General features: G+C 37.5%; 2 protein-coding genes across 3 annotated transcripts in view; one reads left to right on the top strand and one right to left on the bottom strand.

The window, feature by feature from the left end:
• Positions 1-25,616, bottom strand: part of LOC117492943 (interferon-induced protein 44-like) — a 40,610-nt gene that overhangs the window by 5,956 nt on the left and 9,038 nt on the right. The window contains exons 2-9 of one of the 2 annotated variants that reach the window (XM_034143375.1): positions 14,663-14,716; positions 8,375-8,410; positions 8,245-8,278; positions 7,800-7,995; positions 7,233-7,382; positions 6,870-7,068; positions 6,614-6,714; positions 6,294-6,472 (exon numbers count right to left, since the gene is read on the bottom strand). In XM_034143375.1, coding sequence (XP_033999266.1) covers positions 6,311-6,472; positions 6,614-6,714; positions 6,870-7,068; positions 7,233-7,382; positions 7,800-7,995; positions 8,245-8,278; positions 8,375-8,408 — 876 coding nt within the window. In that variant the 5' untranslated portion in view covers positions 8,409-8,410; positions 14,663-14,716 and the 3' untranslated portion in view covers positions 6,294-6,310. Of the gene's footprint in view, positions 1-5,443; positions 6,473-6,613; positions 6,715-6,869; positions 7,069-7,232; positions 7,383-7,799; positions 7,996-8,244; positions 8,279-8,374; positions 8,411-14,662; positions 14,717-25,616 lie in introns of those variants that run through there. The other variant, XM_034143374.1, reaches the window with a different exon arrangement.
• Positions 19,119-24,000, top strand: LOC117493467. The gene is made up of 2 exons (XM_034144033.1): positions 19,119-21,676; positions 23,981-24,000. The coding sequence occupies exons 1-2, from the start codon at positions 19,591-19,593 to the stop codon at positions 23,998-24,000; spliced, it is 2,106 nt and encodes a 701-aa protein (XP_033999924.1). The 5' UTR covers positions 19,119-19,590.

The raw sequence follows: 25,616 nt of genomic DNA, 5'->3' as shown, positions 1-25,616 counted from the left end.
GTGCAAGACACCACAGCATTTCAGAAAACACCACAGCATTTCAGAAAACACCACAGCATTTCAGAAAACGCAACAGCATTTCAGAAAACGCTACACCATTTCAGAAAACACCACAGCATTTCATAAAACGCAACAGCATTTCAGAAAACGCTACACCATTTCAGAAAACACCACAGCATTTCAGAAAACACAACAGCATTTCACATTGGACGGAAAGGGTATTCCTTTAGGGAGAACACTTCTTGTTTGTGATTGGACAGAGCCAGCCAGAGAAGCACTGCTGTGATTGGTTGTTTTTGCTGCCAGTCAAGAAATGACGCTTCGTGATCGGTCAGCACCCGACAGCCAACATGTCCCAACACATCAACCGTTAGCTGTTAGCACACACTCAGAGCTCACAGCTCCTCATATCTGTTCAGAAACTGGACAAAAGTTAAACATGTACAAACCACAGACTGTCTGTGTCATGGCGAATACAGTCGCTGCTTTATTTCTGTCTGTATGACGTTGTTGTGAGTGTGGACGGAGCAGCTACAGGTTAGTTTAGCCTGATGGATCCGATTCCATTCAGAAAACACGCATTTTAAAAGCTTTTCGCCTGCCGTCTTGTCTGCAGACTTGTCAAAGCATTAATTCATGGTTTTTACTAACCGGTATCAGTATGTAGTTACTTCGGCATCACTTTGAAACGTGTATTACAATTAAATCACGGTCAATATGTTCATTTTGTTGTCGAGTTTCACCGCAGCTGTCAGTGTTTACTCCTGTCATTCAAACAAGACGTGCTGGAGAGGGGGCGGATCGATCAGGCTAAACTAACCTGTAGCTGCTCCGTCCACACTCACAACAGCGTCATACAGACATAAATAAAGCAGCGACTGTATTCGCCATGACACAGACAGTCTGTGGTTTGTACTTGTTTAACTTTTGTCCCGTTTCTGAACAGATATGAGGAGCTGTAAGCTCTGAGTGTGTGCAAATAGCTAACGGCTGATGTGTTGGGACATGTTGCGCTCGGGTGCTGACCAATCACGAAGTGTCATTTCTTGACTGGCAGCAAAAACAACCAATCACAGCAGTGCTTCTCTGGCTGGCTCTGTCCAATCACAAACAAGAAGTGTTCTCCCTAAAGGAATACCCTTTCCGTCCAATGTGAAATGCTGTGAGTTTTCTGAAATGCTGTTGTGTTTTCTGAAATGCTGTTGTGTTTTCTGAAATGCTGTTGCGTTTTCTGAAATGCTGTAGCGTTTTCTGAAATGCTGTTGCGTTTTCTGAAATGCTGTTGTGTTTTCTGAAATGCTGTTGTGTTTTCTGAAATGCTGTTGTGTTTTCTGAAATGCTGTAGCGTTTTCTGAAATGCTGCGGTGTTTTCTGAAATGCTGTTGTGTTTTCTGAAATGCTGTGGTGTCTTGCACTTCCGGGCCACCGTAGTGTGATGATCTTTGTTGAAAAAGGTCTGATTGTCCTGTACATGTACAATGTGGGGTATTTTTAAATACTTTACTAAACCACATTGAATATTATGTTAGACACAAGTTATTACTCACATATCAAAGTCTTTTCATCTGCAAGATGGAAGAATAGCTGGGTGCTGCCTGGAGAAACTGATGAGGAACACAGGCTGGCGTCAGCAGCTTTCCACACAGCCATCACATCTTCTCTTCCATAGTCTTTACTGTCCACTGGTGCTCTGTCAAAAGAGTGAACATCACAGCTGTCATGTTAACCCTTTGTTACACAACATACAACCAACATGCGTCAAAAGTGACCCGAATTAGTTTTAATTGTAAATATCTTTGCAATAAATTACTTTAATCATTCAGGATTCCAGGTATTCCTTAATTAACCTGTTTTGGATCAACACCAAATTTTAATTTTTCCTTTCTTACTTTTTGAATACAAATCATGTTTGTATCACTACACTTCACAACATGGGTAAAAAATGATCCGTATTATTTTGCTATGTTATTTCATGCATGGCTGAGTGTTTCTTTACTATACATTTTCAAATCTATTCCTTTAGTCATTAATATTCAAAGTATTAATTAAATGCCTTGTTTTTGATTACCACAAATCATTATTTTCATTCTCCCGTTCTTAAATGATGAACTAAAATAGTTTAGGCCAAGTGTGATAAAAATGCAAAAAAAAAATACATACTATAATTTTAGCAGTGATTTGGACCAAGCATGTATGATGTAGTAATACAAAAACTATTTTAGTTCACAGTGTGTAGTAGTTCACTACTGCTGTGAAATCCTTGCAATGTTTACAATGTTGTTGTGATATTACAGAGGATTTCGATTGCAGTATTTTATTGTGAAATAATAGTTAAATGCTGTGAAATCCAAGGATACAGTCCTTTTTACATGTATTTGTTACATGTAAAAAAATACATACTATAATTTTAGCAGTGATTTGGACCAAGCATGTATGATGTAGTAATACAAAAACTATTTTAGTTTACAGTGTGACATTAGCTAGTCATGTTAGCTTGTAATATATATACAATATTTCTCTGTAATATGATACTCTTAAATGCTGTGAAATCCTTGCAATGTTTACAATATTGTTGTGATATTACAGGGGCTTTTTATTACAATATTTCTCTGTAATATGATACTCTTAAATGCTGTGAAATCCTTGCAATGTTTACAATGTTGTTGTGATATTACAGAGGATTTTGATTGCAGTATTTTATTGTGAAATAATAGTTAAATGCTGTGAAATCCAAGGATACAGTCCTTTTTACATGTATTTGTTACATGTAAAAAAAATACATACTATAATTTTAGCAGTGATTTGGACCCAGCATGTATGATGTAGTAATACAAAAACTATTTTAGTTCACAGTGTGACATTAGCTAGTCATGTTAGCTTGTAATATATAGAGCAGAGCTAACTAGCAAGTTAGCTAAACGTTAGCGGTTAGCCGTTTATGCTATGCTAGCTGTAACTAGAACATAACTATAACTATAACTGAACATTAACTAACTGGATTCCGCTGTAAGAAAGCTGTGAAACTTTACAATAAACTTGGCGACAACACTGTGACACCCCGCTGCATGTTTATGTGTAATTATCCCGTGTTGGAGACGAGAGGGTGGCGCAGCAGCATTGCAATAAGCTGTAAACTAATGTTAGCTGCCACCTGTTAAGCCCGGGCGCAACATCTTGCAAGAAACAGCATCTCAGGGCTTCTTAACATTTAACAACCTATTAATCATAACGGGAAGAAACTCAGCTAACCAGAAGAAGAAACATAACCTTAAATAAAAAATAAAACATTCACAAACTAAGGATATTCTAAATACATGTTTAACTCCATTACAGTCGCAGGACTCACCAGATCTCAAGTCTTCTGTTCTTTGTTGACGACGTCCCGATGCTCATATTTAACGTGTAGATGTAAAACGATCCCGATATTAATCCATAAACTCCTGCAGCAGAAATACAGGAGACCCGCTCAAACTGACGTGGATGTTTCAAATGTGAACGACAGGCGCAGACAGTTCTCATTGGCAGGTTTCTTCGATGACGTTTATATTAACCAATCAGGAGTGTTGTGGACTCATTCCAAACATACCTGACTTGTCTGCCGTGTTATGGCTGAATTCCATTTCAAGTGCCGTAGTTCTGGCTGTCGGCCAGAATCCGAAAACCATACATTATACTGCATGTAAAACTATAACTAACCCTTATTACTGTATATTGACCAATGGGAAAAAAAACACAGCAACATAACACATAAATAAAATAAGGATAACTGTGACTTATTGTTGAGTAAATAACAGTGTGTGTTTTAAACCTTGGTCCTCCCTGCAGAGATTTCTCCACTTTCTATGATTTTTTTTTTTTTTAAATTATATTGTCAACTGTAGATGTTTACAATATAGTAAGTTAGGAATTTCATGAAAACATATTTATTTTTACTTTTGTTTCAACATTGGATATTTTGTGTTTGTGGTGGATTCAATCGAATATTGAGAAAATTATTTATGTAAAAATGTTTGACACTTTTTTTTTACAGTTTCATATGTAGGTACCTTAAAATTACAAAGAAATATCTTAAAGTCTTATAATAGTAATACACTTTTATATTACGAGGAGTTACATATTTAATTGCAGATAATAATTTAAATTTTACATACATCTGCATGTATTTTCTGAAAGTGCAAAAATACTGTAAATATGATATAGTAAATTTACTTTAAAAAAAAAATGAAATAAATGTTATTTGTTGTTGTCAAAATACTTAAAATAATGTTTTGGGTTGTTAATTTATAGTTCATATCTATAATTTTACGGGATTTTGCAAGTTATTTAAAAAAACATAATTACTATAAAAAAATAATTATTTCCTGTAAAATTAGGATCTTTTTTTACAGTGAATGTCTCAGTTCAAATCTTCCAGACGGTTTGAGAAGTAGGCTATGCTGCAGGACACACGCCGGTTAGAATAGTCTATTCTGCACATGTGCAATGCTGCACAATTCAAATTTTACAGTAATGGGTTGTGCTATTACAGATCATTTTGAGTACAGTGCTTTACTGTGAAATAATAGTTAAATAATGTCAAATCCAATTTTACTGTAGTTTTATAGATATTTTGTTGTGATATTACAGGGGCTTTTTATTACAATATTTCTCTGTAATATGATACTCTTAAATGCTGTGAAATCCTTGCAATGTTTACAATGTTGTTGTGATATTACAGGGGCTTTTTATTACAATATTTCTCTGTAATATGATTATTAAATGCTGTGAAATCCTTGCAATGTTTACAATGTTGTTGTGATATTACAGAGGATTTTGATTGCAGTATCTTATTGTGAAATAATAGTTAAATGCTGTGAAATCCAAGGATACAGTCCTTTTTACATGTATTTGTTGGGATATTACAGGGGGCCTTGATTACAATATGTCACTGTAAAATAATACTGTTAAATGTAGTGAAATGCTGGTAAATTTTTACAGTGCAATAGTGTGATATGGCATCAGTGTTATTGTGGCTGCATTACAGTAAGGTGATGTCATTTTCTGAACAAAAACAAGTTGTTATATAATATTTTTCTCCAAATTGCTTATTCTAAATCTACTTAAAGAAAATGTATGAAATTGGAATGAATCTGAGTGAGTTTGTAGCATTTGTGATTAGAGGGACATTTCTAAAGACATTTAAGTAGAGGCATTGTTACTGAGTGAAATGTCAAGTTTGCTGTTGTTAAACCATACGGTACAATTATTCATTTTAGGCCATAGCGTTAGAAGCAAAACAGCAGAGACCACCCAAAAATGATTTGCTGCGTGTCAACAACCCAAATAAATGTGCTGCCTTGACTATCCTTTACATTCATATAAAGTTTGAATACATATGTTTCAACCTTACTTTTTCAGCAATGAGGATTTACACCAAACGACTACAGTACACACTAAGTCACAATTGAATGTGTGAATGCATTTATTGTTCAAAATATTATTGGTGAGAATCAAAAGATTGTAGATCAACAGCTTCATCTTCATAGAAATCAAAGCATTAAAATGTAACCATCCTAGAATAGGCACACTGTATAAAACAGGCACTGATTATCATGACTTTGCAGCCTCCCAATGTCACAACAAAATATGGATTCACAAAATATTTTAAACAAGTAATGTACATCATTGTTGAACCATTTAATACAAGCAAAAATAAGAAACACCATGTAATGTTTTTGAGAGTGTAATCACATGCATGTTTTAAAACCTGACGAGGGTTTTCTTAGAGACAAGTGAAGCTGCTTTGATCTGAATGAGCTGCAAATCACAGAACTGCTCTGATCTGTTGTCTTGATTGAAACAATTATGTTTATTATGTCATTTAAAAATATTGATGTTATCATTATGTGATGAATATGATCTGGTTATATTAAAAAATTATCATTATATACAAAACACTTTTTAATCAATGAGAGGTACAGCATATGTTATCATTAATCTGAACACGTTTCAACCAAATCATCTTCGACCTACGAATATTCAGATTCTCGATTACCTTGAGACGGAAATATAAATTACCTCCTGAATCAACAAAGCATATAACTAACAATATCATAATGCAAAGAAAACATCAAATATAGGAAAAATAAAGCCTTTTCATACTTTACTCATAGAGACACCATCATTTATAGTATAGATATGATGCATTACAGGCTGCAAAAAAAAAACTAAAAGCCATTTAGCCCACTTCATGTAATTATCATAATTGTTAATAGGACCTGTAAAAAACATGTTGTTATAAAAACAAGATCTGCCTCAGCAGAATGTAGTTTTACAGGTCGTTGACAAAGTCTTCTCCACATTCAATCATCCCTCTCAGTGCGCTCAGTATCAGTGTATCTGTGTTATCACTTGTCTCGTGCTCTGAGTGGTAGTTATTCACAGGAAAGATGCAGTTTTGTGGAAAACCCAGCCTGCCACTCATCTCCTCAATCTACATTTAAGAATATGACATTTAAGAAATGAAACTGCTGATCCAAGGAGATTTTGCTGTTAAAATATAACAGTGTAAAAGAAAATGATATTCCAACTTGAATTACAGTTGTCTAAAACTAAATTACCAATAGAGACTAACCTTTTTCTTCAGGTACTTGCTCTTATACACGTTCTGTATATCCTTGCCGACCTCTGGACAGGTTACATCAATTTTGGTGAGAATAGCAATTTCAGGAATCCCTGCCAATACAGAGGAGAATCAGACTCGGTTAAAATAAAGTTGGTCACGTTATTTTACTGTGTTATTATATTTTATTAGAATTATGATACATTAAATATACTTTTAAAATACAATGCATATAATTGTATTTGTTCATTTATTATCCAACCCTTACCTATGTCCCTGGCTTCAAATCTGACTTCCCTCAACTTTGTCTCGAAATCCTCAGTCAGTAACTGTGTTGGGTTATTATCATTATGCAATCCTGCTGTGTTGCCAGGGATGACGCAAACCAGAACATGAACTTTGTCATTTAGAGAGGGGTCTCTGTTGTAGTGTTGGTTATCTTCCGAAATGGCAGAGATAGGATTGAACTGGAAAAAAATGTTAATAATAAAATAATAATTTGCATGCACAAATACAATAGTTTCTAATGGAGTCTCGTTAGTTTTCCATATTTCATATTTCATACATTCCATCCATAATATTGATAGTAGAAAATGACCACAATGTGGGATTGTGTTGTACCAAGTTGTACCTGGTAACCATTCTTCACGTGTCCCTTCATGGCCAGTTTGATGTCTTCCACACAAACTCCTTTTTCTGCATCCTTCTGAAGGCCCATGATGTCATTGAAGACAAAAGGGTAATGTGTCCCTGGTACTTTTTGGATTTTGTACTCTCTGTACTGTAAGACAAAAAAAAATGCCGTTATGGTTGCCCTAACCTTTAAAACATAACATAATTTCACAAAACAGAAAATATTTAAAAGAAAAAACACAAATCAACATAAAAAAATAAAAACTTAAAATCAAAAACCACATTTAAAAAATTCAAACTACAATTAAAAAACGGAATATTGTAACGCAAAACATTTTTTTGGGGGGGGGGGCCAGATTATCCGGTTTATTTGAGAATCAACCTCTTGGTAGGGGGGAGATAAAAAGAAGACTGTGTTAACGGACCACAAGCCAGATTCAAACTTGCATCAGCAGGGATTGAGTCTCAGAACATGGGGCACCAGCTCTAACCACTGAGCCAGAGAAAAATATGTTCTGTGGTTTTTAATTGTTGTTGTGTCTTTTGTGCTTTCAGGGATTCTTACTTTTGTGGTGAAGCTCCTCTGGAAGAATGAATCTGCAGCAGCTCGACGAGTTATTTTGCCTCGTAAAACACTGTCGACAGCGTTGATGAAGCTGGAATTGCCAGCACCAACAGGTCCATAAAGCATACATCTGAGCTGGACATCCTCTTTAAAAGGCTGGTAATCCTTCACAATCTGTAAATCTCTCACTTTGTTTCTGTTCAATGGAAAAACATTAGACTTTAGTTTAGATCAAATTATTATCAGTTTTGCATAATGGTGTCACTGAGAACCAAGAAAAGAAACCACCATGATTATGAAAAGTGACAACAAATAGAAAAGATTGCATAACAAAGGTGGGTCTCAACAAAGGAGTGTGTCGGTTCATTGTTGTGCTTTTAAAAATTGTTATTTGAATAAAAGCCACCAAACACCAGAGACACCACACACTGAAAAATGAACTCACCCCCAAGGACCCTTCCTCCATTCTTGAGGCAGAACTGAAAAGTAAAGTGAACATTTGCAGTAAAACATTAGTCTAATTTTGATTGATTTGATCTATTAGGCAATGTTTAGAAAAACGTTGAGTTACTTACCTTTTGGAGAAGGTGGGGGGGTCGAGTTTCCCATGGCTTCAACAAGAAATTGTTGTAAAAACATTATCGATACAACATTTGAGATCAAATATTTCACGACATTCATCATGTATAGTAAAGTATTATTATAATATTGTAAATCCCTTTGCTTTGCAACTTCTCATACTGACTCAAATGTGTACACGGTTAAAATAACTAAAAACTGTAAACATTTTTCACTTTCACTTGATAAAAAGCTACATTGTCCCACTCAATAAATACTCACAGTACTTGCTTATGAGTTTGCAGAATATACTTGATAAGCGTACTACTTCCATAGGGACAGTTTTGTGTTATATTAAACTCTTTAAATACGTCTATCTAGTTTTAATATATACTTGAAAGATTTAGTTTTTATACAATTTCAGTGAAAATGTATAAGTCTGTTCATGTTTACTGCACCTTACGTTTTACAGACATTGAAGGTAAAATAAATTATTTAACTTATCCCCAAACATGTTAATGCTGTTCTCTTTGAGTGCAGTCATCGCAAAAAGACCCTACAGATGAAGCGTCTTATTTTGGACAGTTTAAAGTGCGAGGGTCGTGATCGGTTCATGCACGTTCCGTGATGGCCGGCCGGCCCCCAGTCAGACTTGATACCGCCCCCATGATAAATACATTTAATTATTGTGAAGCCAGCTGCAATGGATCATTGATCCACCAGGGGGTGCAGTGGGGTTCCACACTGGAGTCATGTGAAATCAACTTCTAAATAATAGATGTTGTTTAGTCGGAAAAAACGAACGAGCCGGCTCTCCCGATTTTTAATCCTAATTTAATCATCATCATTGATGTTTATGTTCGCCGAATTGACATGAAATCACTGACAAATATGAATATTCTGTATTCAACTTCATTGAAACGATCAGGATGGGTGTTATTTTTCCCCACAATGACCAAGTCGCTGCAAATGATCCCATGTATTACATGTACATGGCCACATTCTCAACAAAGTTACGTAACGAAACATTCTGTATTCCTTGCTTACTTTTTATTTAATGCTTTATAACAGCTGGAATAGTTCGTTTAGAACAGGCACCTCACTCGCAATCTGCTCCTCCGCAACGCCTACCACCTACCTCCGGCTGAAATTATGAATGTACAGTAAGGCATAGTAATCATAGATAACACGGCAGGGTCCGTTACAGTTTGTTTTCATCTGATTTCAAATATTTCAAATGTCTGAAGTTAATAAATACATTCTCAGTGTTCAAGTCAATAATAGTCATATAAGAAAAGTACTGATCTAATAACAGAGATTTTATAAGGACTTTTCAATGTTCGACATCGCTCATGTGAAATACAGTAAACTGGATGTTGTGGTGCCGAGAGGCGGGGTATCAAAAGTACAAGCTAAACTTTTATTTAGCATCTGAACACACTTGTAAACAACGTGATGCCCGGGAAGCGAAGACCCGGCGGAAACAGCTGGTCTGGTTCACTAAAATGTCCGTGTACAGTATATCTGGTACTAATGTATAGCGGATCTTTGTTAAGATCCATATGTCACGGACAGAACTATATATTGAGCTTTAAAACAAATGATATATATTATAATAAAATAAACACCGGCTGTTGTTATGCCTGCTGTAACGTTTACTTTCTCCGTTCTCCGCTTAAGTAATTATTACTTCCTGGTTAGCTTTCCGCTCGAAATTTAAATCTGAAAATGGCAAAATAACGGAGAAAAAAACGTTCACAGAGAAGACGACAACAATTGTCACTTGCACTTGTCATTTAGCATCTGAACACACTTGTAAACAACGTGATGCCCGGGAAGCGAAGACCCGGCGGAAACAGCTGGTCTGGTTCACTAAAATGTCCGTGTACAGTATATCTGGTACTAATGTATAGCGGATCTTTGTTAAGATCCATATGTCAGTAGAGATGGGATGGCAGAAGGTGCTATATATATATATATATATATAATTCCAAAGCTGGTAAAGACCTTTCAAATTTAGCAATAATAGTCATATAAGAAAAGTACTGATTTGTTCTTGAATCAACTTTTTTATGGAAAATGTTTTATGTAATTTTATTTCATTTTAAATAAAATGAAAGACATTCACAGTTAATGTAATTAGATATACATTATTAATGCCATACATTTTTAAATGTAATTAGATATACATTATTAATGCCATACATTTTTGCATAAATATTTATTCAGTATGATAGCTGTCTAACAGAAGTTAAATCCATTTCTCACTTATTCTGACAATGTACTTAACCCCAAATAAAAGAACCCAATAAAAATAGTTGTTAAATAATAGTGAAGTCACGTTGTAATAACAATAACTCATCTCTCTCGGTTTTTTTTGTTTTCTTTGTGTGCTTTGCCAAAAGCCACTGTGTCAAGTGTCCTAGTTGGGTTACCGTAACGAACAGCAGCCGGCTCTCGATTTTTAATCCTAATTTAATCGTTTATGTTCGCCGAATTGACATGAAATCACTGACAAATATGAATATACTGTATTCAACTTCATTAAAATGTTATTAACGTGCCTAAACTCAGTAATTCACTAAAAATTACTGATCCCTCCGCGTCGCGGAGGGATCTTGATCCCTGGGTGTTATTTTTCCCCATAATGACCAAGTCGCTGCAAATTATCCCGCTTATTACATGGCCACATTCTCAACAAAGTAACGACATGACTCCCAATATTAATTAAAATGCTTTTATGGATTTAGAAAATATTTTTATTGATTTAAAACATAGTTCTATGTATTGATTTAAATTTACATGCATCCGCTAAGAAAAATAGTCCGTTGTTACCGTTTTTTAAACAGTCAGAATGAAACGGCAGCTCTCAGCTGTGTGTTCACACTCCTAACTCTGATCTTTCTTTTCCAACAGTTAAGTTAACTGTAGGTTACTCTGAGTGACAAGCTTACAGTTAGTGAAGTAACACTTTTTTTTTGTGAGTCACGACCTCGCTGTTTCATTCTAACATAACGCTCCAAATATGACTGTTTCCACTCTGACTTCAATACAGCAACACCATTGTTTGGTTTCCATGGTAGCGTGTCTCTTTAGTAGCGTGCACTCCTTTCCTGTAAATTACAGGTCCAGCCAGGCAAAACAGTAATATGAAATATGAGCGTTAGTTTTTAACTGAAATGATCAAATAAAGTCAAAATGTCACAGTGTTTACAAACATTGACCATACCGTTCACCAGCCCCCACCCCACTCTTTGTTTAAAACGAATTGGCCATCGGAATGTGTGTGTCCCAACCCCCCCCTGTGATATCTCTTCACAGGGGGGAGAGAGTTAGACGCTCGTGAATTGTCAACGGGGGGGGGCCTCTCTGCACGGAGGAGCCGCGGAGAAGTGAATCACAGTGATCTGCTATTTTAAAGTAAATTCAACACATATCGACCCTAAATATAGCATATATTAAGAACGAGAAAGTGTTAACATCGTTTTTTGTAAACATATGACCAATGTGCGAGGGTGATGACATCAGAGCATCGTCCTATGGGCTTAGCCCCGGACAGGTACAACAGGTATTCACTCAGAGGGGGGTAGTTACTCATTTACATGTCAAAAAGCAACATACAGTAGGCGGGTGGGGGATGGTGAACGTTTACATTTCTCTACAGCAGTGGTTCCCAAACTTTTTGTGCCCAAGGCACACCAAAGGACAAGTAAAAATCTCAAGGCACACCTATTGTGCGAAATAGCCCTTATAACACGTGTTATCACTCATATCATGTAAAATATCTGTAAATGTGCATAATTATTTACTAATGCCAAATAAAATGTATAGATAGAACAATCAGTGGTTCAAGTTAGTATATTCCTCAGTGTAACATATCCACTAGTTGCAAAGCTTAAACATTTTTATATATTTTTTTATTTTAAGGGAAAGGATGTTTTCACTACTCAGTTTGTCAACTATGTTACGGACAAACTTGATGTCATTACAATCATTTGATTAAGTCCTGCACTTCAAGTAAAATCAAATTTGAAAGGCTCTTGAGTCTATTCTACCATATATCCAAAGATTTTTTAAAGTTTAAAAAATAATTGTATTAAAGTTTTGTTTTTTCATGTGATATGTTCAGCACTGTCATTAAGTTTAGGGATATTTTGTATTATAAAACTACCATACAGGTCATTTTGATAGTTTTAAGAGATGTCATGTAAAACTCCAACCTGTGTAGATATACATTATACTATAAAGGATATCAGAAGCACTATTTTAGATATTTTAAATTTGAAAAAATGAGGTGCAACATAGTTGACAATGAAAGTCAAACATTTGACGCAAATAACATAGTTGACTGGACACATTATTAACCATCAGCACTATGTTAATTTCAAGGCAGAAGTGCAAAATTCCATTGATAATGATGTGTAATGACGTCTACATGTCGTACAAATTGTCAACTAGGTTACCTGTCAACTAAGTTACTACAGTTATTACAGTACTGGGTAACTCAGTTGACAGGTAACCTAGTTGACAATTTCCCTATTTTGACCCATCATTTCAATGGTAGGCCTTGCCTGGATGACCACATGTCATTTTCTTGAACAGGTTAACATCACATTTGCACATATAATTGAATTAAAATCATTAAACAATTGTAAACCATAACAATGTACGTAACATTGTTGATTGTCAATGAGTATATTAATTGACCATGTGCTATTATACATAAAATATTGTAAAAATGTAGAGGACAATCACCACAGTGTGTTCAAAATGTCTGCCAAAGAGGAACATGGCATCATGTGATGCTGGTGACATGGTATTGGGACAAACAATTTTTGAGTTAAAGGGGGAAGTTCTGTTAGAAACATAGTTGACAGAACTTTTGCGGACATTCATATATTAAGATATTTAAATTATTTAAAGGGGGAAATCAATTAAAAATATGTTATTATTCTTTAGTATTTAGACTTTTGAAATAAATGAATCATTTTTTAAATTTACTTTAATGGTTTTTATTCATTATTTTGAATCCAAGACACCCTCAACTGAAAAACGGACATAGCAAAAACTGACAATTTAAGAACATCATGACACATTTCAAGCTAAATAAAGCATAGGATGCACATAATGTTTGTGTGATATTATAACATGCTTTCCAATAATAGGCAAAATATGATATTTTTGAAGAAAATAGTTAGAATAATTATAATTATCATCAATGGACATCAATGGACATGGAATGTACCCTAAATTGTAGAATCACTCAGCAGTTACATACACCAAACCTTCCAGTTATATTCCTATCAATATTATGAAGGCTTTTACAGAAGGGTTTGGTCATATATAATTCATAGCCTGAATTATATAACATTTTATACCTAAAAACATGGTGAAAATTGATATTTTAGGGCTGTTGACAGTATTTTCTGATTTATGGAGTGATACAAAGAGATATCCAAAATCCCTTCTGTAAAAGCCTTAGATACTAATATGACTACAAAATGAAACAATAATTTTGATCCTGGCTTTATCCAAAGTTCAGATTTCGGTTCCTGAAATGTGTTAAAATATGCGCATATTTCATGAGATAATGGTTCATTTGGATATTTAAACATGCTATTTCAGAAAACTTGTAATACAAAAAACAATTGCCTTATTGTAAGTAATTAACTGGAGAAATATTTAGCTGATATCTTTAAGTTAAAAATACCCTATTCACCTGGGGTGTCTCGCCTTAATTAGATGTTTGATAAGTGCAGATCACATAGTAAAACACGTACACAGATACATTATTTTGTATTTTTATTAAATTCGACAATGTCAATTTCACTTTCCACTATGTCCACCGTTGTTTTTCACAACCAATGGCAGAACTTTATTGAGGCCTGTAATTAGTCAACTACAGGTCTCTTGAGTCAGTCTTTTTCTTCCAAAAAGCTTGTGACAAGATGTTATTGCTCTTGGGGCATTAAAAACAAGATTTTAACTTTAGTTTTTTATATAATATCTGCATTTTCTATTGTGAAAAACTAAGTCTTAGTTATTTAATATATAGCGCCATCTCCTGGTTAAACCCTGAAATTGGAGAATAGTGGGAGGGCCTAACATTCCTGAATACTGGTCTTTGGCAGGCAACTGGCTGGCAACTGGCTGGCAGTCGGCAGGAAGCTGTATGCTGGAGTCCAAAATAAGAGGCTCCATCTGTATACGGTAATGCCTTCTGTGTCCTGTTCTATCCCTTATAATCAGGCTATATTTAAAAACAACAATTATATCGGTATAAAAAAATTGTTAAAATAAATTACCTCAGCTGAAGTGTCTGTGTAAAGAAGTGGTGACGTTTACTCCAAGTAATGACTCTGAAATGGAAGAAAATAATATATTTCAAGTTTCTTTTTCATTACTTTGACAATAGAACTTGACCACAGTGTCTTGGGTGTATGTATATGTGTATTACTTATTTATAATAATAATAACAATAACAGTAACGATTCATACATAAAAATTGGTACGACACTAAAATGATAACCATACTCGAAGATAGCAAAGAAAATGTACTTAGTTGTTAAACAATAATAATCATTACCAGGGGTGCACATAACTGGTACGCAGGTACGCATGCGCGGCAACAATCTGAAATGCGTAACGTCACTTGTGTCACAACGCGCCTTTGCGTACCTGATAGGTCATCAAAACAAAAACACATATTTCGTCTATACGTGTTTCTTGTCAACACTCAGTGGAGTAAATTATTAGACATGTCCAAAAAAAACAAAGACATTAAGCAGCCACTTTGCCGTTTCGCTCCCTGCAAAAATCTTCGGACTTTCTATGACTGATTGAACTGGGTGCTGGCTGTGCCGCGCAGGACATAACCGACGGACCTGTGAAGCTTCACAGGAGAAAGAGGCTTAGATCACTGGACGACAGAGTTGGTCGCCGTGTGCACAGACGGGGCTGCTGTTAACGTCGGTGTGTACAACATAATTGTACCAAAACTACATCAACTGGCTGCAGTGGGAGACTCCCCTGTGCACATTCTGTGCCCCGCGCACACACTGGAGAACTGCGCAAAATCAGCTGATCACAACGTTCACGCTCTGTGGTCAAGCTGCTGCAGTTTTATTTACAACAAAGTGGAGTAAAACACACAGCTGCCTGCAAACTTACTCAGGCTGTTAATGGAAGAGTTTGAAATCAGACAGGGTTAGGTGGATGAAGTGTTACTCAAGTAAAATTAGAAAAGTATTATCATCAACACCTAGTTAAAGTAGCGACAGTAAAAGTAGTCATTTTGCAGATTGGTCCATTTCATAATAATGTATATGATATGTTTTATAATTATTGATCATTAAAGTCTTTAAAAATTAGTTTGAATGACTTTGTATAGGCTACTGCAGGGTAGCTTGTGAATTTACTCCAGGTGGAACTAAAGTCTGATTTAAGACTTGATTATATTTCACATCATTCATCCAGATCTGTGAAGTAACTAAAATGTATTAAATACATGTAGTGGAGGAAAAGTACATGATTTACCTCTGAACTGTAGTGGAGTAGAAGTACAAAGTAGCATAAATTGTACCTAAGTACAGTACTTGAATAAATGTACTTTGTTACTTCCCTCCTCTGAAATCAGATATAACTACAAGTCATGTGATAATTTCTTAGTATTTGATCCTTCAACTTGGCCTCAGGAAATGCAAGGACTTCACAGTTTTGGCAACAAGTTTTGGAGAAAGCAAATCGGAGGCTTAAAAAGAGACAGGGAGGTGCATCTTCATCATCTAGCATGCAATAAGTGTAAATAGAGGACAGTGAAGGAGACACTGAGGAGGACAGTGAGGAAGACTGCACTTATTAAAACCACGCTTCATGTGGGGTGAGTACCAAACGCTGTCTCCTGGTACTCATCTGAGTAACTCACTAAAAAAGTTATGTGCACCCCTGCGTATAGACGAAATATGTGTTTTTGTTTTGATGACCTATCAGGTACGCAAAGGCGCGTTGTGACACAAGTGACGTTACGCATTTCAGATTGTTGCCGCGCATGCGTACCTGCGTACCAGTTATGTGCACCCCTGACTATATACTTCAACAAGCGAAATTCTGCCTTGCTAAGGACAGTTTAGTGTTATCTTAAACCCTTTAAATAAGTCTATGGAGTTTTAAAATAGACTTGAAATATTTAGTTTATCTACAATTTCAGTGAAACTGTGTAAGTCTAGTTATGTTTACTGCACCTTATTTCTAACAGACATTTAAGGTCAAATACATTATTTCACTTATCCCCTTTCTTTTATTTATCCAGAGAATTATGTTTCATTTAATCTTGCTCACTACAAACAAGCAGCGTTTTGGCCAATTCTGTTTTTGTACAGGTTATAAACAGATTAAATCAAACGAAATAAACACCCAGAGCTAGAAAAATATAGGTTTATATACTTTTTTTTTCTAAGTGCAGCTCTACAAAGCATTAAAGGTTTGAGATAAAAACTAATGTTAACATACAAACAGTAACTATCTCTATAACTGTACTACACAAAAAGGATAACTATAATCAAAATGATGATAGCATAACAAGAATTGGGAAGTGATAGAAATCCTCACCTTCAGTTACTGTATGTCTCACCCAAGTGCCTCTCAACTCAAAAGGAAAGTCTCTTTTATATGATAACAGCTACTCACTTTCACTTTCATGTTCAGTTATAGCACACCATGTGGCTTAAAGGAATTGCCTTTATAGATGTACAACTTAATGTTTGCTGACCTCATAAAGTAAAGTTGATTTCTCTTTAGTCATTCACAAATGACAATAGTCACAACTGAATGACTGAATGCATTTAGTCTGTGTCAGATCCAACGGCAGACCTCTACACCCATTTTTAAATTGAATCTGAATGTGACTTTAGAACTTAAACACACTTTCTCATGAGTTTACCTCAGAATACTATTGAAATACAAAAACATGGTTTGAATGTGAAGTGTGTCCAGTATAGCTGTTTGATTCTGGTTTGGTGGTATCTACAGTTTCCTTTAGATCACGTGATTTAAAAGAATCAGGGGAGAAGGGAGGGGCGGGCTTGCAGGGCTGCAGCTACGGATGTTTCTCAACAGACCCTGTTCTATTTTCCTGCATTGCACTGAGTCATTCTGTGTTATGTGCTGTAGTATTACTCTTAACCTCGAGCGGCAGCAGCAGTATGGAAAAAATACAAATAATTTATATGTAGCAATAAATCAAAATTAAATTACAATGTTTTTTATTAAGATATGTAACTGTTTGAAATGTTATTGAAGTAATATTACAGACTAAACATAATTGATGGAATGTATCTTGTCAATTAAGTTATATTTTAGGAGGAAAAGTGTTAGTGGAGAGTTAAGATATTTCATTGCCACAGAATATCATGGTATTGCCAAGTGGTATAATCTCATATCCCAATATTGTGATATGGCATCAGTGTTATTGTGGCTGCATTACAGTAAGGTGATGTCATTTTCTGAACAAAAACAAGTTGTTATATAATATCTTTCTCCAAATTGCTTATTCTAAATCTACTTAAAGAAAATGTATGAAATTGGAATGAATCTGAGTGAGTTTGTAGCATTTGTGATTAGAGGGACATTTCTAAAGACATTTAAGTAGAGGCATTCCCCGCTTGAATTATTTTGTTCTAAAAACATTCTGAGAATGTTACATTCATTGTTCTAGGAATGTTTTCAGCGGGAAGTTTTCTTTTGGTTCCCAGAACGTTCTTCTGAAAGGTAGGATAACGTTCTCTAAAAACATTCTTAAAATGTTTGGTGATAACCTTCCTAAAATGTTTTTGATAACATTGTTAGAACATTATGCCCTACTATTCTTAAAACGTTTTCAGCAGAAGCTTTTATTTTGATTCCCAGAATGTTCTTCTGAAAGGTAGGATAACGGTCTCTAAAAACATTCTTAAAATGTTTTTGATAACATTGTTAGAACATTATGCCCTACTGTTCTTAAAACGTTTTCAGCTGCAAGTTAGATTTGTTTATGTTGCCAGAATGTTATTAGTTTAGAGAAGGATAACATGCTTTATGTTTAAAACATTATGCAAATGTTCTGTGGTAACAATTTACTAAAATATGTTTACATTATAACAAAGACATAATATTCCTGTAATTGTTCAACTCAAAATTCCTGGGTAAGTGGACTGACCACTGTGGTCATTAGGATGATTTTGATAGTTTACTTAACTATTGGAATGTGACTAACACATGTAAAAGGATGACTCTGAATCAGCTGGTGAAAGTAACATTTGTTTATTAGAAAAGGGGAGCTGGGAGTGGAGGTTGGTTATGGCAGCAGTGGGAAACAGTTGTTCCAGGGTGGAGAGGCCTGGCTGGTCTTGGGAGTGTGGAAGGCCTTGGATTCCTCCTGGGAGAGACATACAAATGAGTGTGAGGCAAAAGCAGGCAAAGTTGTCAAAGAATATGCTGGCAAAAAGCTAGAGCGGCACGCAACAAACCTTTCACGGCAACAATCCGGAAGGGAATGAGTGCAGGCTGCAGGCTTTCATAGTGTGGCTGATGAGCAGCTTGCAGGTGTGGTTGATTGGAGATTGCTCCCAGCCGTGTAGAGCAGACCAGCAGGCAGGTGGGGGGAGAGAGTAGTACACACAGTAGAAACAAACACATACAAACACTAAATGAAGCTCAGCGCAAGTTCAACCAGGAAGACCGTCTTTACTCATTCACGTACTTCTATTCCCATGTTACTACTCTCTCTCCTCTCAATAAGTGACCGGGGGCGTCACTCTTCAGCTTAACCAATCACTTCGCTCTATTCCCAAGAGCCTATCATAGCGCTCTGTCAAACCTTTTAAGTCTGCTCTTCCCCCTTTGACAGCTGTCATTTCAGGTGACTCTACGTAGTTGGTAGTCGCAAACAAACCTTCTAAGTAAAGCGCTTCTAAAAAGTAAACTTAACATGTCCAGTTCGGACTTCTCTGAGAACGATCCCTTTCAGGACGATCCCGATCCTGGCCCCAACGTGCTGGCTGACACAGCTTCTACTTCCTCAAGCTAACAGCGCACGAGCATTCGCTTGCTTGCCCACAGCGGCGCAGCCTCACGGACAGCAGAGGCAGAGCTCCTCACCTCTCAACTACAGCAGCAGGGCATCGTACCAGCCCCAGGTCTCCCTCTCTCCCAGCTTCGCGAGCTCTCGGACCAAGTCCCACTCGTCGCTCCCCAGCCCATGCCAGCAGCTCCAGCCGGCCTCTCTGACAGACCAGGGCGCGGGCGCGGGCGCGGGCGCGGGCGCGGGCGCGGGCGCGGGCGCAGGGGTAAAAGAACAAGGAAGTCGAGCCCTCCAGCAGCTCCTCCCTCAAAGAAGACAACTCCTTCCCAGCCTCGCCCCATCGCTGACCAGCCCGTAAGCACCTTCAACCAGCCCTACATGGATAACAGCTTGGCCAACACCCTACAATCCCTGGCCGATTCCATGCAGAGACTCGACACTCGCCTCCAGTCCCTGGAAAGGGTTTCAGCCGAAGCCTCCACTTCAGCAACCACCAGGGCCGTACTTTCTGCCATGGCGCAGCCAGTGCTCACGCCGGGTCAGGCCCTTTCAGTCCCACACACCGATGTCTCCCCTCATTCTCTGGCTTCTGCCATCCCACCCCCTCCTTCAGGTAGGCCTTACATCCCCCAAGCTGCTAATATTTCCCCCCGGCTCAGGGCAAAAATACTTCAAGGGCAGGATATTAACCTGGTCAGCCTTATCCTACCTTCCCCTGAGTGTGACAAATCCATCGCCACCGGGGGAAACATCACAGCAGTTTTCAAAACATCAGACCCCCGTCTCAACAGAGACCTTTCCATAGGCCAGTTCCTGGTTGCATTCGGCATATATCGTGATGTAATATGCTCAGTCTACCCGGGAAGGAGGCAAGAACTAGACGCTTATCTGGGTCTGATCGGCGATCTTAATCTCAAATACGGGAAAAGTGTGTTCTACGCTTATCACAAGAGCTTTTCAAGCAAAGCCGCCCTTCACATAGCTCACTCAAACATTCGTCTGGACTGGTCCATGCTGGACACCGAGCTGCTCGTGTTGTCTACAGGCGGCCACCAAGTCATCTCATGCAACAGCTGCGGGACCCCGGGCCACCTCTCCCCTTTCTGCCCTTCAGTGCCTCTCTCTGCCTTCAAAGCCCCTTCTGCGTTCCAAGCCCCAAATGACAGACAAGGCCGTCAGGTGCAGCGCTGGCGTGAGATGCAGATCTGCAATAATTTCAATGAAAATGTCTGCACTTACTCAGCCTGTACTTTTCTCCACTTCTGCAGTTTCTGCAAGGACTCGCACCCGAGGTCTGTGTGCCCCAGGCGCGGCGGCCGTCCCATGGCGCAGCCATTCTCCCTTCACTACGCCTCGGTCGACAACGCTATTAAGTTAATTAAATTCGCCGGCCAAGGAGCCTGGCTCTCCAAAGCAGACATCACCGATGCCTTCAAAATCATTCCCATTCATCCGTCCCAGTGGAACATGTTCGGCATCAGGTGGGAGTCCAAGCTCTACTTCGCCGTCCGCCTCACTTTCGGGTGCAGAAGTAGCCCATGCATTTTCAATTCCTTCTCCAAGGCTCTTTGTTGGATCCTGCTGAACGTTGTTAGAATCCCATCCGTTCTTCACCTGCTGGATGATTTTCTCCTCATAGATCCCCCATGGGACAACTCAGGCGCTTCACTGCTTAAACTGAAACTCTGTTTCCAAGAGCTAGGCGTCCCCCTATCCAAGGAGAAAACCATAGGCCCCGACACAAGTTTGGAGTTTCTGGGCATCACTCTCAACTCCATAGAGATGAAAGCGTCTCTCCCAAATGACAAACTGCAGCGCATACGCGACATCACTAAGTCCTACTGTGCACAACACATCATTACTAAACAGCAGCTGCTCTCCCTCCTCGGGCACCTTGATTTCGCCATGCGTGTCATCCCACAGGGACGCTCATTCATCTCCCGCCTCCTGGACGCAGCATCAGCTGTTAAAAACCTCCACGATCATGTTCCCTTAGACAAAGGATGCCGCTCAGACCTACGCTTCTGGTCCCTCCTGCTCGACCAATGGAACGGTGTCACTTTTTTCTACAACGACATAGTGCACTCCTCAGACTCAATGAGGCTTTTCACGGATGCCGCCCCATCCGCTGGTCCTTGTTCGAACAATATTATCACCAAACATTTTAAGAATGTTTTTAGAGAATGTTATCCTACCTTTCAGAAGTACATTCTAGGAACCAAAATAAAACTTCTCAATGAAACCATTCCTAGAACAATGAATGGTAACATTCTCAGAATGTTTTTAGAACCAACAATATCTAGCTGGGAACTCAGACATGCCTACGCAAACATGCAATATCATGAATTACATGCTTTTTAAAAAGGAAAATGTGGTGACATCAGATTTTTTTTAAACATCCTTTTCAAACAAATGCAACAAGTTTGTATTTTAAAGCGCACTACAAATAAATCTGACGTTGACCATGACCGTGTTAATATTTCGCAACACAGGAACGTTTTAAAAAAAAAGAATAACCTCCTGAAAACCTTATCCAAATGTTGCTTTCAAAATGTTCTTCTTTGGTTATCATGTAACATTGAGGGAATGTTTTATAAAGAACATCTTTAATGTGTTACCCCAACAACGTCCAAAACACATCCTTAGAATATTGCAGGCAAAACGTTCCACCTTTGTTAACATATCACATTAAAGGAACGTTTTATAAAAAAACGTTGTCATCTCAGGCCTTAATAACATCCTCAAAACATCCTCTGAATGTTGCAGTTAAAACGTTATGTCTTAGTTAACCTTAAACCTTATAGGAACATTATTTGAAAAAATAAACATCCTAAAAAGGTTCTTTGAACATCAGATTAAAACGTTTCTTTAAAACCTTATTAGAACCAATAGGTAACGTTAGCCAAAGTTGTGAGAACGTTCCCCGCTAGCTGGGTAGTGTTATCTTAAACCTTTTAAATAAGTCGTTTTAAAATAGACTTGAAATATTTAGTTTATCTACAATTTCAGTGCAACTGTGTAAGTCTGTTTATGTTTACTGCACCAATATGTCTAACAGACATTGAAGGTCAAATAAATTATGTAACTTATCCCCTTTCTTTTATTTAAAGAATAAAGGAGAGTGTAATGCTGCGTTCACACCGGACGCGATGCGAATATTCGCTTCGCTCTAATCGCTCCTATCGCATCGCTCTAAACGCTCGAGTTTCACCGCGGCTGACAGCTGTGTTTACTCGCATCATTCAAACAAGACGCGCTGGCTCGGGAGCTACAACTACAACAACATGAACATATTTTACCGTGATTAAATTGTAATACACGTTTCTAAATGATGCCGAAGTAACAGCATACTGATACCGGTTAGTAAAAACCATGAATTAATGCTTGACAAGTCTGCAGACAAGACGGCAGGCGAAAAACCTTTTAAAATGCTTGTTTTCTGAATGAAGATCGGGTCGACCAGGCTAATATGCTCATTCCACACTCATATCAACGGCCTACAGCCTACACGTCTGTCCGCGTCTCTGCATTGACTTTACATGTAATCGCGCCGCCCCCAAACATCGCATCGCGTCCGGTGTGAACGCAGCATAAATGCTCTTCTCTTTGAGTGCAGTCAAGAACAAATACCCTATAATGCATTCTATCCCTTATGATCAGGCTATATTCAAACCAAGACCCGAACATCTAAGTGAATCACTAAGCAGCAATCTCTGGTAAAATGACTTATTTTGTATTTATCCAGAGAATGATATACTTCACAATATATTTAATTTAATCTTGCTCACTACAAAGAAGCAGCTTTTTGGCAAATTCAGTTTTTGTACAAGTTATAAAGACATTCAATCAAACCAAATAAACACCCAGAGCTAGACAAATATAGGTTTATATATATTTCCCTTTTTTCTAAGTGCAGCTCTACAAAGCATTAAAGGTTTGAAATAAAAACTAATGTTAACATACTTACAGTAATTATCTCTATAACTGTACTGCACAAAAAGGATAACTATAATCAAAATGATGATAGCATAACAAGAATATACTGAATTGGGAAATAATAGAAAATCCTCACCTTCAGTTTTGTGCCTCTAACCCAAGTGCCTTTCAACTCGACAGGAAAGTCTGTTTTATATAATAACAGTTGCTCACTTTCACTTTATTTCCCGGTTATAGCACACATGTGACTTAAAGGAATTGCCTTTATCAATGTACAATGTTATGTTTACTGAGCTCCTGAGGTAAAGCTGATTGATCTTTAGTGATTCACAAATGACTATATTACACTTTATTTATTTTTTTAAGTTTCCTTTTCACTACTTTGGCAATATCATTTGACCACAGTTTCTTGGGGGAAAATAAAAAGCAGTGAAAAGTTGTTCATAATCACAAGTTGACATTCCTAAACTTGTGAATGTAGAGACATAGTTACCTTAACATGTAAGTTGTTGAATCCTGCTCAGTGTTATTTACATTGTAATGTTTTGTGTGAGGACCTGCAGCTATAAATGTTTTAACATCCTTTCAGTTTTTTTTTCTTGTCTTTTGAATTTTTTTTAATCTGATGCAGGATGGGTGTGCACACATTGAACGGATATGAACACTTCCTGTTGAAAATAAGCGAGAAAAACCCTCCAGATTGCCCCAGTTCAAAAGTTTTAGCAGTTTTGGATTAGCAATGGATCCAAAATAATTCTATATAGATGCTGATGTGACTATTTTCGGGCAGATTGCTATTTTTGTTTCTCCGAGAGCAGAGTGGCAGTACCTGCTGCAGTACTATGAAGCTCAATGCCTATCTGAACTCTGCTGTTGCATATATTCTCTCTATCGCCTAGCACAGCCACACCCAATGACTTATCAAAACATGTCACCAGTATTCCTGCAGATAGATAGAGGGTCAAGTGATTGCATGTGGTCCTCGACCCATGCACCATCCAACTCTGCATCCCCTCTGAGAGGAACAGGCTGTGGTCTCTGTGTTATTGATTGGTTGATGCTTTAACAGTGTTCTTCCTATAGAGTGGCGAAGTCCCTCCCCTTCCGGTGGACCTCCATGGGACCTTATTTCGGAAAAATTATGTATTGAAGTCAATGGAGAGAGAAAGATAATCTTTCGATCCCGTTTGAATTGTGCCACGAATTACACATATGTGACCTGCTCTATCGAAATCAGTCGCATTGACCCGAAGACACATTTTGAGTTGTATACACTGTTGAAAAGAGGAGATTCCTAGCTTTCTAATGATATCAAGATTGTTTTTGTACTCCAAATATTAAGCAAAATATGTCACATTATATAATGACTATCACCGAGTCATCATTTGGAGAAAAAGGCCTTCAAAGTTTCCTCTTCTCTGGAATCCATCGATCTGATTGATTATTAGCGGAGCAAATGATCAAAATAGTCCGGAGGGAAAATATTTCCGTTTGGATTACTGGTCTGGGGGAAGCTCGCGAGCGTGTGTGTGTATGTGTGTGTGTGTGTTTGTGTATTTTTGCGTTTGTGTATATTGTGTTTGTTTCCCGGGGAAAACACTCACGAGAAACACCGGCTGTTGTTATGCTTGCTGTGACGTTAAATTACTCCGTTCTCCGCTTGTAAATATGCCGTTACAAGCTTCATAGTTGTATTTATCATCTAAATTTGCCGAAACAAGTTTAATATTCTGAAAGCCAAGACTTTGTTTAATTGAAATCAGATGAAAACAAACTGTAATGGACCCTGCCGTGTTATCTATGATTACTATATGCCTTACATTCATAATTTCAGCCGGAGGGAGGGGGAGCTGCGCTACGGAACAGCAGATTGTGAGCGAGAGGTGCCTGTCATCTTCCCTTCACAAGCTTCACAAATGTATTTATCGTGTGATTTTGGAAATAAAAGTTTCATATTCTGAAAGCCAAGACTTTGTTTATTTAAAATCAAACAAAACACCCGAAAAATATTTTTTTACGCAAATCCACGTTTATTTTGAAATGAGCCGTTGCGACTTCCGACTGATTTCGATAGAGCGGGTCACATATGATGTTTGTCAATTTAAAAGATAATTTTGCAAGTCAAAAAAAAAAAAAATGTGTCGTAAAACTGTGAAGTAGCACATTTGTTTGTGTGAAACGCTCAATGAACTACATCGCTGGTCTCACAGAACAACACACGTCACCAAGATGGCCGTCACTACTGTCAACAAAACAATTGACTACCC

Source organism: Trematomus bernacchii, unplaced genomic scaffold, assembly GCF_902827165.1.
Source record: "Trematomus bernacchii unplaced genomic scaffold, fTreBer1.1, whole genome shotgun sequence".
NCBI lineage: Eukaryota > Metazoa > Chordata > Actinopteri > Perciformes > Nototheniidae > Trematomus > Trematomus bernacchii.
The sequence above is the reverse complement of the archived record's forward strand: the minus strand, read 5'-3'. Positions and strand labels throughout refer to the sequence as shown.